Source organism: Terrapene carolina, unplaced genomic scaffold (genome assembly GCF_002925995.2).
Source record: "Terrapene carolina triunguis isolate 2854851 unplaced genomic scaffold, T_m_triunguis-2.0 Scaffold84, whole genome shotgun sequence".
Classification (NCBI taxonomy): domain Eukaryota; kingdom Metazoa; phylum Chordata; order Testudines; family Emydidae; genus Terrapene; species Terrapene triunguis.
This window is the reverse complement of record NW_020664435.1, coordinates 36,265,414-36,277,467: the sequence shown is the minus strand read 5'-3', so window position 1 is coordinate 36,277,467 and position 12,054 is coordinate 36,265,414. Positions and strand designations below refer to the sequence as shown.

The 12,054-nt window shown below is 42.6% G+C and overlaps 1 protein-coding gene across 1 annotated transcript in view; it reads left to right on the top strand.

Annotated features, from left to right (window-relative positions):
• RSU1 (Ras suppressor protein 1) overlaps positions 1-12,054 on the top strand; it is a 173,735-nt gene that overhangs the window by 50,238 nt on the left and 111,443 nt on the right. The window contains exons 4-5 of the mRNA XM_024193329.1: positions 2,050-2,170; positions 11,019-11,137. Coding sequence (XP_024049097.1) covers positions 2,050-2,170; positions 11,019-11,137 — 240 coding nt within the window. The remainder of the gene's footprint in view (positions 1-2,049; positions 2,171-11,018; positions 11,138-12,054) is intronic.

Here is a 12,054-nt window from a genome sequence, read left to right as displayed (position 1 = left end):
GGGGGGGGGGGGGGAGTTCTGGGTGTGGTGGGGGATAGAGCTCGGCAGGGCGGTCTGGGTGTTGGGAGCTCAGTGGGGTGGGGATCCAGGTGCAGCTGGTTGGGGCTCAGTGGGGTTGGGGATCCAGGTGCTGGTGGCTCATCAGGGTGGTCCAGGTGAAGGGGGAATGGGGCTCATCGGGAGGATTCTGAGGGTGGGGGTGAGGCTTGGTGGAACGGTCTGGGTATGGGGGGGGGTCTGGAGGCACGGGGGTTGGGCGGATGGGGGAGCATCTCCCTGCACGGGGATCCCTTCCCCTGCAGCTGAGGAGTGATGGGCACAGGAAGCGGGAAGAAAGGGTGGAGGGAGAAGTTTGCAGAGCTTCCTGCAGCTGGGGGAGAAATCTGGGGATGGGTCTGACCCAACCCCAGATGCTTTGCAGGGGAAGAGGAAGTCCCGTCCTCCTGAGCCCAGCCAGAACTAGCAGCTGAGCCCAATGCAAAGGTAGGAGCCACCAGCCGGGTCTTCCCCAGTCCTGTCCCCTGCCCCACAGTGATTTACCTCTCTGCCGGCTGCCCTGGGCACCTGAAACATACTGCCGGGGAGGGTCACATGACCACTCTTCTGGCTTCCTTTTCTGATGGGGAAGCAAAGTCATTTTTCTGCGGGGAAGCAAAGAAATCTGCGGGGTCATAAATTCTGCGCATGCACAGTGGTGCAGAATTCCCCCAGGAGTTGTGTGCACACAGCTATGGTAAAACATACGACAACGTGAGATTTTTTTTTAATATTCAGATTTGTCTTAATTTCTTTTATTCAGTTTGCTAAATGTGTCCTCCCATGAACACAGCCATCAGCAGTGAGTAATATCCTAATTGCTCTGCATAAATATTTGTTAGTTACATTGTTCACAACAATCTCTATGTTTAAAGTCTAGTAAATGACATACTGTAATGTTCTACTGTGTAAATATTGTGGGCTCATTTTTAAGGCGGGGCGTATTGCCTCATTCCATCAAATTAATGAGACCATGATTTTTTTTTTTTTAAGCTCATAATTACTTAAATCTGCCCTCTACTTTTCCTGCTGTTGTCAAAGTTAACATTATGCACCAAGGTGAATAGTGTGGGTACAGTTGCAAGCTTCAGTGCAAATGATTTGTCATCTTTTCCCCAGCTCTAATGTAAACTTTAGCTGCATGCTTAAGTTTCTCTTTGTCTGTGGGAAAAGAGATTTAAATCCGTACAGCTTTTAAACCTTTTATCTGCGAAGGCGTATTCATATCGTGCTGCTGGGCTGGTTTTTCATATTTCTAGATAATAACCATGCATTGATCTGTTGCTAATCTGATGTAACCTTTTTTGTATGTATTGATCACAGCGCTTTACTCATGGGAGGCGAATCAAAAACTGGCTTGGCTGAGCAGTTCATCATTTAAGGCTGAACTTAAATTGTTGTGATTTTAGCTGAATGTTAAATGGACACCTACTCAGATATTAGATTATTTAAACAGCAGGCTGAAATGGACCATCACTCAGAATGGATTTTTGTTTCAGTTTTACTAGAGAAGACCTTAAATAAAACTGTCATTTAGGTCTGGATGGCTGAACTATTTATTTTTCTGATGTATATTAATGTAACCATCCAAAAGTTTAGGTTATGTTTCTGAGCCTTGTCTATGTGCTTGGTGCTGTGCAAACCTAATGGAAGGCATGGGTCCTTATTCTGCCTACAGAACAGTAAGTATTTTGTCATGGTGTTTTTGCCCTCACCTCAATAATGGCGTTGTTTCAGTATTTTAAAATGCTAATGGCATTTTTTTAAGAGGACAGAGTGCTGCCAGCAATGGCTTTGAAAATGGACACCAGATAGAGCCCTACTGGCCATCAACAGTTCTTGTGAGTAGAAATTGTTTCATTTGCATTGTGGTAGCACCTAGGATCCCCCAGTCCTGATCTAGGACCACTTTGTGCTAGGTGCAGACAAACAGAACAAAAAGATGGTTTACAATCTAAGTAAGCTGTTGCTCTGAGAATCTTTCATTTTGCAATGCACTTTTTTTCCTTACAGCTGTGCCACCAAACATTGCAGATCTGAAGAATTTAGAAGTGCTTAACTTTTTCAACAACCAGATTGAGGAGCTGCCTACGCAGATTAGCAGCCTTCAGAAGCTCAAACACCTGAACCTTGGGTGCGTAGCAGTAAAGCAAAAATAGCCCCCCACCCTCCCCAAAAAAGGCAAAAACTGTTAGTGGTTAACAGTAATTGAATCTTGCACTTAAAGCTTTCATGTTTTGTAAATAAGATCAATTTTTATGGCACTTGGGATAGCTCTGAAGTTATGGTTTCATTGTAGTTGAACCAAAAATTAAGTGTCTTAGAAAAACACCAGTTGTGTATTTATTTAATCTGAAACAGTTTGAGGAAGAGACACTTGTGTATGGTCTCTTTCACATTACATTGATGTCTAGTTTGTGTCAGTAGTAATTCATAATGATCCACTTATTAAATTCAGATTTAAATCTGTTGCATACTATTTCATGCACGTGCAAAATTGTTCCCTTAACTGCTATCTTTATTAAATCTGTGAATTCTGTGGTCGCTATATGATAAAAGAGCTAGGATCTGCTTCATTCTTTACTTATTTAGCATAGATTAATTGTCTTCTGGAAGATTAACGTTTGAGAGTTTTATTTAGGATTTCCATTTGGGTCGTTAGAAACTGGGATTTGTATCCATTGAGTAATAGAGGAATTGCAGCTCCAGTTAAGAGTGGCTTTTAAAAGCTTAATACGACGAGGATTTCTGTTGAAAGCCTAAAAGGATAAGCATTGATAGAATGGAAGCATCCTTTAGAGGTCACCCCCTTTAACAGTTCTCAAACATATTTCCATCTAATACAGGTAGTGGTCCCTTTCTGCTTAACCACCATCACCACTACAGTTTTTTTTTTAATGGAGTTTCTGCAAGAAATATGCTTATAAAACTAAACCTACAGTAGGGGGATGGACCTTTTTTCTGAAACCATATTGTAGTTGTATTTGGTATATTTCCTATTTTGTGGGTGCAATTTTATAGTATTTTACAGCTTTCTCCCTGTATGAATGAATGTTTATATTATGAACTCAAACTTATAAACAACTTAAGTTGGAGGGAAAGGACGTGTACGCGCAGTTACTTAAACCCAAATAGACTTTAGCTAACTAGGCTCCATGTTTTCTAACGAGTTAGATAACTCTGTAAGACATTGATAATTGAACTGCATTGTTGGCTGCAGTGATATAAATATTTTCTTGGTATTGGCTTCTCAATAAAGACACTTGGTTCTTATTTTATCTCTCTTGTTCTCGAGCACAGTGGAATAGGCTTTGATTCTTGGTAGCCTCTATTGGCTTGGATTTAACAATGAGACTGGATAATTAATATGTTTGCCTGGGAAAGTAACACTCCAACATTCCCCACACACACATTTTGACTAGGGATACACCCCAAGGTGTAATGCTGTATCATTAGTGGGGGAAATAGTGACAAGTTGATTGTGCTTAGTTGTAACCAGAATACTACTTCCCTGCATTTCTTCCATTAATATTGTTTTTAGGGGTAGGAGTGAACGAGTGCTGTGAATTGGCATTCTTGCTAAGGAGTATCATTAGTCTTGCAAATGGTAAACCAAAGGCTGCCTTCTATGTTAACTTTGTAGTGTAACATTCTACTTCTAGTATACGTCTTAAGGGAGCCCACTGCCATGGCATCTGGATGCCTCACATATTTTAAATATTACAACATAACTATCATCCCCTTAAAACTGGTAAATTCCCTCAAGTTCCATTTCCCATTAAAGCCCCTTGTAGCAATGTGAGGACTCACCAGCGCAGCGCCTCCCACTGATCGTCCAGGGAATTTGTTTTTCCAGCCTTGGAGCGCCCTCTGCCGGCCGGTATCCCGCATGCCTTAGGCCCCCCGTGTCCCTCCCGGACCCCAGTGCCCCTTTACCTTGGGTGCTGCCCCCTGGCAGTACCCCCACTCTCTGGGTCTCCCCACCCAGGGGAACCCCCAATACTCTATCCCCACCTTCCCTCAGTGGCTACTGCCAGTTGCCATCTAGCCCCCGCTCACTGGGGCAGACTGCATTCTATCAACCATTCATCGGCAAGCGGGGTTTGGACCTGCTGTCTTTGCCTACCCTGGGCTACACCTCTGCAACTCCAGTACCATTCTCGGCCTTTAGCAAGGCCTGCGGCCTGGTGGTTTTCCAGGCTGGAGCTCCCCAGCTCTTCTGGCCTTTCCCCAGCCCTGCTCCAGTCTAGGTACCCTGCTGAGCTTCCAAGCAGCCAGTCCCATCTCTCTCCACAACTAGAGAGAGACTGCCTGAGCTGCTGCCTCACAGCCCTTTTATAGGGCCAGCTGTGGCCTGATTGGGTCATGGCCGCAGCTGTGGCTGCTTCCCCAATCAGCCTAGCCTTTTTCAGGAGCGGGGCCGCTCTACCCTGGAAAGGTTTTGATCTCAGGAGTTGGATCAGGCCCTTAGTGGCTGCTGCTGAGAGAGATTTAAAAAAAAAAAAAAAGACACACATCAAAAGAAGACCCTACCTTGGGAATGTGATTTATTCCTTTATAGCTAAACCTTTTTGTAGCAGCCCATAGGGCAGATGAACAATTAATACGCTACACCTCTCCAGCAAATACTCAGATCACTTTGGGTAAAGTATTCCAGCTTCCCAGGTCAACTTTCATTCTTCTGAGGCCTTCTGTATATTTTCCCACCTGCTTTTCTTCTCTGAGTGCTTTTAAAAAAAAAAAAAAAAAAAAATCTCAACCAATGACACAACATCCTGGTGGTCCTTGTGTTGCTATTTTCTCGCTTTTTCTTAGTGATGGGTTTTTTTTTGTGATCTTCAGAGCCTGGCCACGTCAGGTGAACTGTCACTCGTGGGCCACACGCACAGCCAAAAACGTTCACTCACACATAGGAATAAAATTGGCAAATTAACTTTGTATATCCACTGCCTCTGCTTGCTGTTTATTTACAAATATTTGGCTGCACAAGGCTATATTCATTGCATGAAAAACATCAGCCACTCGCCACTTTTCAACATCTATGTGGAATGGCAGTGGAGGCAGAGAACATACATAAGAATGGCCCTACAGGGACAGACCAAAGGTCCATCTAGCCCAGTATCCTGTCTTCTGACAGTGGCCAGTGCCAGGTGCCCCAGAGGGAATGAACAGAACAGGTAATCATCAGGTGATCCATCCCCTGTTGCTCATTCCCAGCTTCTGGCAAACAGAGGCTAGGGACACCATTCCTGCCCATCCTAGCTAATAGCCATTGATGGACCTATCCTCCATGAATGTATCTAGTTCTTTTTTTGAACGCTGTTATGATCTTGGCCTTCACAACATCCTTTGGCAAGGAGTTCCACAGGTTGACTGTGCGTTGTGTGAAGAAATATTTCCTTATTTGTTTTAAACCTGCTGCCTATTAATTTCATTTGATGACCCTAGTTTTTGTTACAAGAAGTAGTAAACAACACTTCCTTATCTACTTTCTCTACACTAGTCATAATTTTGTAGACCTCAATCATATCTCCCCTTAGTTGTCTCTTTTCCAAGCTGAAAAGTTCCAGTCTTATTAATCTCTTCTCCTACAGAAGCTGTTCTATTCCCTTAATCATTTTTGTTGCCCTTTTCTGAACTTTTTCCAATTCCAATATTTATTTTTTCAGATGGGGCTACACGTCTGCACACAGTATTCAAGATGTGAGCGTACAGTATTCCTCTGACGCCTATATCTTGAAGTCTTGAGCAGGAAGAAACTATTTTTGGGAGGGGAGGGGGCAAGAGGGGTAAGAATGAGTAACTGTTGAGCTAGAGTGGTAAGTTTACCCCTTCCCTCCCCCATACAACTTGGAGCAATAGGGCCCAGGCATGCACCTGGCATCCAGCCTGGTACTTGGATTTGTGCTGGATAAAAGGTTGTCTAAGAAGATAATCACTACCTGAGATCACCAGCTGAAAGCATGTGTTCCAATGTGCTTGGATGGGTCCCCTCCTGCAGGACAGAGGGCATCTGAAACCCTCAGTCTTGTGTTGCCAGGGTCTGGAAAGAGGCAGGGAGCAACAGTACTTGTTTGTGGGAGAGGCTGCCATCAGTGGTGCTAGTGAGGTGGGGAGGGCACAGCAGCAGGCAGTAGTGGTTGTGAAGGAGCTGTAATGCTCCCTCAGAACTGGGCAGATGTTTTGATGGGCTAGCGATTTCTATAAATTTTTAGATCAGGAACAGAAATAGCATTACACCTGTATTACAGCAGCCTCCCACAGCTACAGCGAAGGATACTCTTCCCTGCTCCTAACTAGTAGAATTACAGTAGCATCTAGAGGGCATTCTCTTAGCTCAGTGACCCATTGTACAATGTGGTGTCACTACTTACAGTTAAGACGATGATTTAATCATGGGTATTTTTAGTAAAAGTCATGGACAGGTCATAGGCAAGAAACACAAAATCACAGCCTGTGACTTGTCCATGACTTATACCATAAATACCCCTGATTGAATCTTAGGGTGGATGGGAAGCCCCAGGGCCAGCCGCCGCCACCCCTGGGACTGCTCCTCGGGCGGTCCGTAGGGCCAGCCGCATCGGCTACTGCTCGGGCGGTCCGTAGGGCCAGCCGCATCGGCTACTGCTCGGGCGGTCCGTAGGGCCAGCCGCATCGGCTACTGCTCGGGTGGTCCGTCGGCCCTGGAGACAGCCACAGTGGCCACTGGAGAAGTCACAGAGATCACAGGAAGTCACAGAATCCGTGACTTCTGCAACCTCCGTGGCAGATGCGGAGCCCTAATTATAGTACACCACTGTCCCTGTTGCAAAGAACTTAGTTGAAGTAAACAAGACAAAGGGTGGGAGAGAGGTTATATTATTCTCATTTCATAGATGCGGAAGTGAGGTACAGTGAGATCAAGGCCTTGATTCTGCAGAGAGTTCTACTGGAGCGTAACTTTAAGTACTTGTGTAGTGCCAGTGGGTCAGTCTGTTCTTATGTTTAAAATTAAGCATGTAAATCTTTGTAGAATTGGGACGTAAGTGATTTGCCCGTGGTCACACAGGAATTCTGGTGCTACAGCAGCACTATCTCACACATAATGTGAGTGAACTATAATACTGAAATAGAGAACTGTAAACTAGCTAGCCAGCTAATCATGTGTATTGGATTCATTGCTGCCTGTGTCCTTGAATAGCGTTCCAAATAGGGCCTACTCTGCTAAGTTCACAAACATACTGTATTTCCCCCCCCACACCCACACACACTGCTTTATTCAAGGGAATAAAACAGAACTCTGATCAGTTCATACATGCATCAGAACACATGTGTAAGTAACTTCAGCATAGAGCTGCTTCTTTATCCATGTGCACATTAATACAGCTGTGCAACTGGATGCCAACAGAAGAGAAAAGACTTTTCAAAGCGAGAGGGGAAATACAAACAGCTCTGGTATATTGACTGGCGTACCTGCTAGGTTGCATGCTATGTGTTTCCAAGTACCAACTACAAGGCTGATACGCCTACTCTTGTTCTCTGTGGCCCTTGATCACGAACTGAAATAATCTCCAGAAACAAAATAAGCATTTCAGCTATCTATAAAATGAGATGACAGTGCTTACCTACCTAACAGGAGTGCTCTAAGAAAAAAAATCATTGATGTTTGAAGAACTTGATTGCTGCTGGTGCGGGGGGAGAGGGTCTTGAAGCAAGTCTAGCTGTGACTTCTTCCAGGGATCTTGACAGGGTTACTCAGTCTTAGTATATCATGTGTCATTGTACCCTTTACAGATGTATTGGGTGTCACTTATGTGGAGGAGAACTCACTTTGCATGCACTGCAAGGCAGCTTTTGATGGGTCTGCTGCTCATCAGAAGATTTCACCACATTCTTCAATGGAACATCTAAAATTTCAGTCCTAATTCTTAAAAAAGTCTCATACAAATAACTTTAGCTAGAGCTACATCGTTTAATACAGTTTTTTGTATAGTTGAGTCAAATAGGCCTACAAATATGCCATTTTCCAAAAACTCACTCTGACCCTGAGGATTTATTGAGTAGCCCCAATTTGATACCACATGGCATGAACCGATCTCCACTCTACTCCAAGTTGCTTTGTTTCATTTAGATGTGAGAGCAGCTTTATCTCCTTCTGTAATGAATACTCTCAAACCCTAACCTCATACTTGGAGTTTTCTCCTTGATCTGTTACATTAAACAGTTTCACCTTTTTTTTTTTTTTTTTTTTTTTAATTCCAGACCCTCCTGGCCTTGGTTCTTTTGGTTAGCTGTCCAGCACTGATACTTTTCATTTTTTTATTTTTAAAGCAGGGCAGTTAGCACTGTCTATTCTTAAGGTTGTGTAACACTTCCTATTATTAGACCCTGTTTTCAGTTGCTTATCTTTGCCATAATTTAACTATGACATTTTCAGGGTGGGTGTTGGCCAAAAGAGTCTAGCCACTTCTGAGAATGAGGTTGGCGAAAATGTATTTTTCCCTGATGTTAAAATCTGGCAATCCTTTCTTTTGAAAACCTCTAGTGATCCGATGCTGGAAGTTGAAATTAGGCAGGGAATGGCCTTTGTGTCAAATGTGCTTTTGTCTTTTCCTGTGAAAATCCACCCACATTTGGCCAAGTTAAAAATGTTTTGAAAAATCTGACTTTTTTCATGTTCCATAGTTACTTCATAGAGCTTAGCAGCTACAATCTCTTAAGGTTCCATGCACATTGGGTATGCTGCAGCCCTACAGCTCCAGGATGTGACCAGACTGCAGACAAGCCATCTCTACACATTCTCCAGAACGGAGAGCCAGGAAGCCTGTCTCTCCTCTGCTCTCAGTGACACTCTGCTAATGCCCAGTCAGCATGGAGGAGGAAGCAGACTGACTCAGATGCAGAGGGGATAAGAGTTGGACCAGGGAGAAAGAGAAGGAAATAGATTGGGATTGAGAGCAGGGGAAAATAATGCTGGTACTGTTAGATCAAGTGCCTGAGGTCTGTGTGGTAGATCTAAAGATTTTAACCCAGCTAATGACCCATGTGAATGTCAGTGTGATGCCGCATACTGGAATTTTTTTCAGTTTGCTTTTTGTGTGTTCTATTTCCTATGTTAAAAGAACATTATTAAGGTTGCCAAGTCAAGCATTAAAAAAATTAGGAAATGCAAGATTTAAGGTTGCCTGTGCAACCTTAATTCAACACCCTCATGTGTATGCATTAGGATAGTCTTTAATTTTATGATCACGTACTGTTTTTTCCACAGGACCTCCCCTGATTCAGTGCACAGGGTGGATCTTCTTTGGGGATGAATCGGGGTTCTCTAGTGAAGGAGGTTGTTGTAGAAGTCATAAGGTGTGTAGTGAATGAGGTAGGGTGTTGCAGGAAGAGAAAGGATGGTCTGATGGTTAAAGAAGTTGAATACTATTCTGAAAAATTCAATTCTGTTCCTTTCTCTGCCACAGAGTTCCTATGTGATGCTTGGCAAATCACTTGATCAAACTTTTCTCAGCATCTGTTCCTCATTTTTGGGTGTCAAACTTTAAGACCCTGGTGTCAGATTACAGCTGTGAGTGCTCAGTATTTCAGACAATTAAACTTCATGGAAGCTGTGCTTTGAACATATTAAGTGCTATATAATGAAAACTTAGATTCTAGTTGTCTCAAATTGGGCATCCAAATTAACGGTCACCTTTGATCTTATTCTCTCTGTGCCTCAGCTCCCTTTCTGTAGAATGGGGTAATACCCACTCATCTCCCAGCGGTGTTATGAAAATAAATTATTAATGTTCGTGAAGCACTCAGGTATTATAATGATGAGCTTTGTAGAAAAGGAAATGAAGAATTCTGTCTTCAGAGCAGTGTTTGAATAGCATGCAGTAAATAAGGCCTGGGGCCACACATTGACCAATGAGGAGAAAACAAAATATGGAATAGCTGATTATTAACTGGGCACTGTCTATTCTGGGCACTGAATGAGGAATGAGTGGAAAAAGTAGTATGTGATCATGTGGAAAAAAGTAGTGTGTAATTAACTGATCATGTAATTAAAGACTATTGCACAGACAACTTTAGTTGTGGCATTTCCTAGCTTTTGAGTCCTTGAATTTTCAACCTTAATGATGTTCTTATAAAGTATTTTATGTGTGTGTGAGAAAATAAGACAATGACATTAAATACATTATCATTTTCCACTACTGTAATGAGAGCTGGTTGGAAGATCTTGTTGACTGAAAATTCAGTGTCTTTCTCCCCCACCTCCTTTTAGGACTTCCCTGCCACACCGCCCATTGTATAACTAGTTCTGTTTGAAATTCTTATCCACACGTAACCCTTTTCAATCCCCTGTTCATGGTCATTCCTTGCTGCATTGTGTTGAATGTATCCACCCCACCCCACCACTCCTAAAGCATCTCTATTACTGAAGAGTGGTAAAGTCTGCTTGTTCCGCCTTCTTCAGTGGCTCTATGGCCATCTTAGATCAATAGGTGCTGGATCTGCTGTGCTCCTTGGATTAATTGTAGGTCTCTGCCTTTAGTTTATTGCTCTAGCTGGACTGTACAGCTTAAGGTACGGTGCCTTGACCTGATAATTAGGTGACTCAATGAATATGCAACCCTTATGATCCGAGTAACTATACTTCAATGCAATCAAAGATGAACTGGTTGTGAGAAGAAACTAACTTGATTAGGGAAAATGATAGGATGAAATTAAGGAAGGGGTGTAGGGTAAGAGATAGGAACAAAAAGAAAAGTCATGGGAATTTGGGGAATAATGGTCTGTGGGCCTCAATCCTATGAGGTGCTGAGCACCCTCAGCTCCCATCCCATTAACCAGTGGGAGTTGGGGGCTTTGGCACTATGCCCTAAAAGGGTTGACCCAGAAATTAGTGTGGCCTCCTCTTTTTTTTCTTGGATGCCATCATCCGTTTTGCTTATGATTAACTGGCGAAATGAATATAAACATATGTTCTGTGTGTCTTGTTTTTCCACCACCAACAGCATGAACAGGTTAAATACCTTGCCTAGAGGATTTGGATCTTTACCAGCTCTGGAGGTTCTTGACTTGACTTATAACAACTTAAATGAAAATTCCCTGTCTGGAAACTTCTTCTATCTGAGTAAGAAACTTTTTTTAAAAAATCTGTAAATCTTCCTGAACTGGTGCTTTGCTTTCTGCCAGTGAAATTTATTTGATAGAGACCAAACTCCAATAGAATTTTTTAGATATATGTTTTTCTTCCTTGGGTCCTCTTGAATATTTCTACATAGCTCAGCAATACGTACCATTGATATACAGTCACCTGACACTATTGGGCATGCAAGGACTTGGTTAGTAATGGCATATTAGCTTTCTTGAGGGTAATATTTTCTTGATCCACATACTTAGCTAAAATTTAATAGACGCTAACAAGCCTCATGGGACAATAAAGAATGTCATCTTGAGGCGTGTTGACAATCTGAAAGTAACCACAACCAAGTTTCCAGAAATGTGTGTGTCTAGTTTTTATATATATGTTAAAAGCATGTTAAGGTTACAAAGTCAAACGCTCAGAAGTCATGAAATCTCAGAATTCTGATTGCTTTTGCAGCTTTAATTGAGCCTTTTTTGTGCATATCTATTATGATAGTCTTTAATTATGTTACCACATATTGTTTTTTCCATATGATCCTCGCCTTTTAAGTGAATTCAGTATTACTTTTTATCCTCATTCAGTGTGTGGCCCCCGACCTTATTTACTGCACACCATCCAAACTGCATTGAATACAGTACTGTTGATTTTCTCCAGGGCATTTCTATGGTGCTCTCATCATACTGTGAGTGTTTAATCAAACATTAATGAATTTAGCTTTAGAACACTCTTCTGAGGTAGGGATGTGGTATTCTTTCCATTTTATAGCTGTGGATCTGAGGCACGGAGAAACTAAGGCAAAAACAGTCCAAAGTGTCTACTGATTTGGGGTTCCTGACTTGAGACATATAAGGTCTGATTTTTCAGAGTCCCTAGCATTTTTACAGCACCTTGTATGTTCAAAG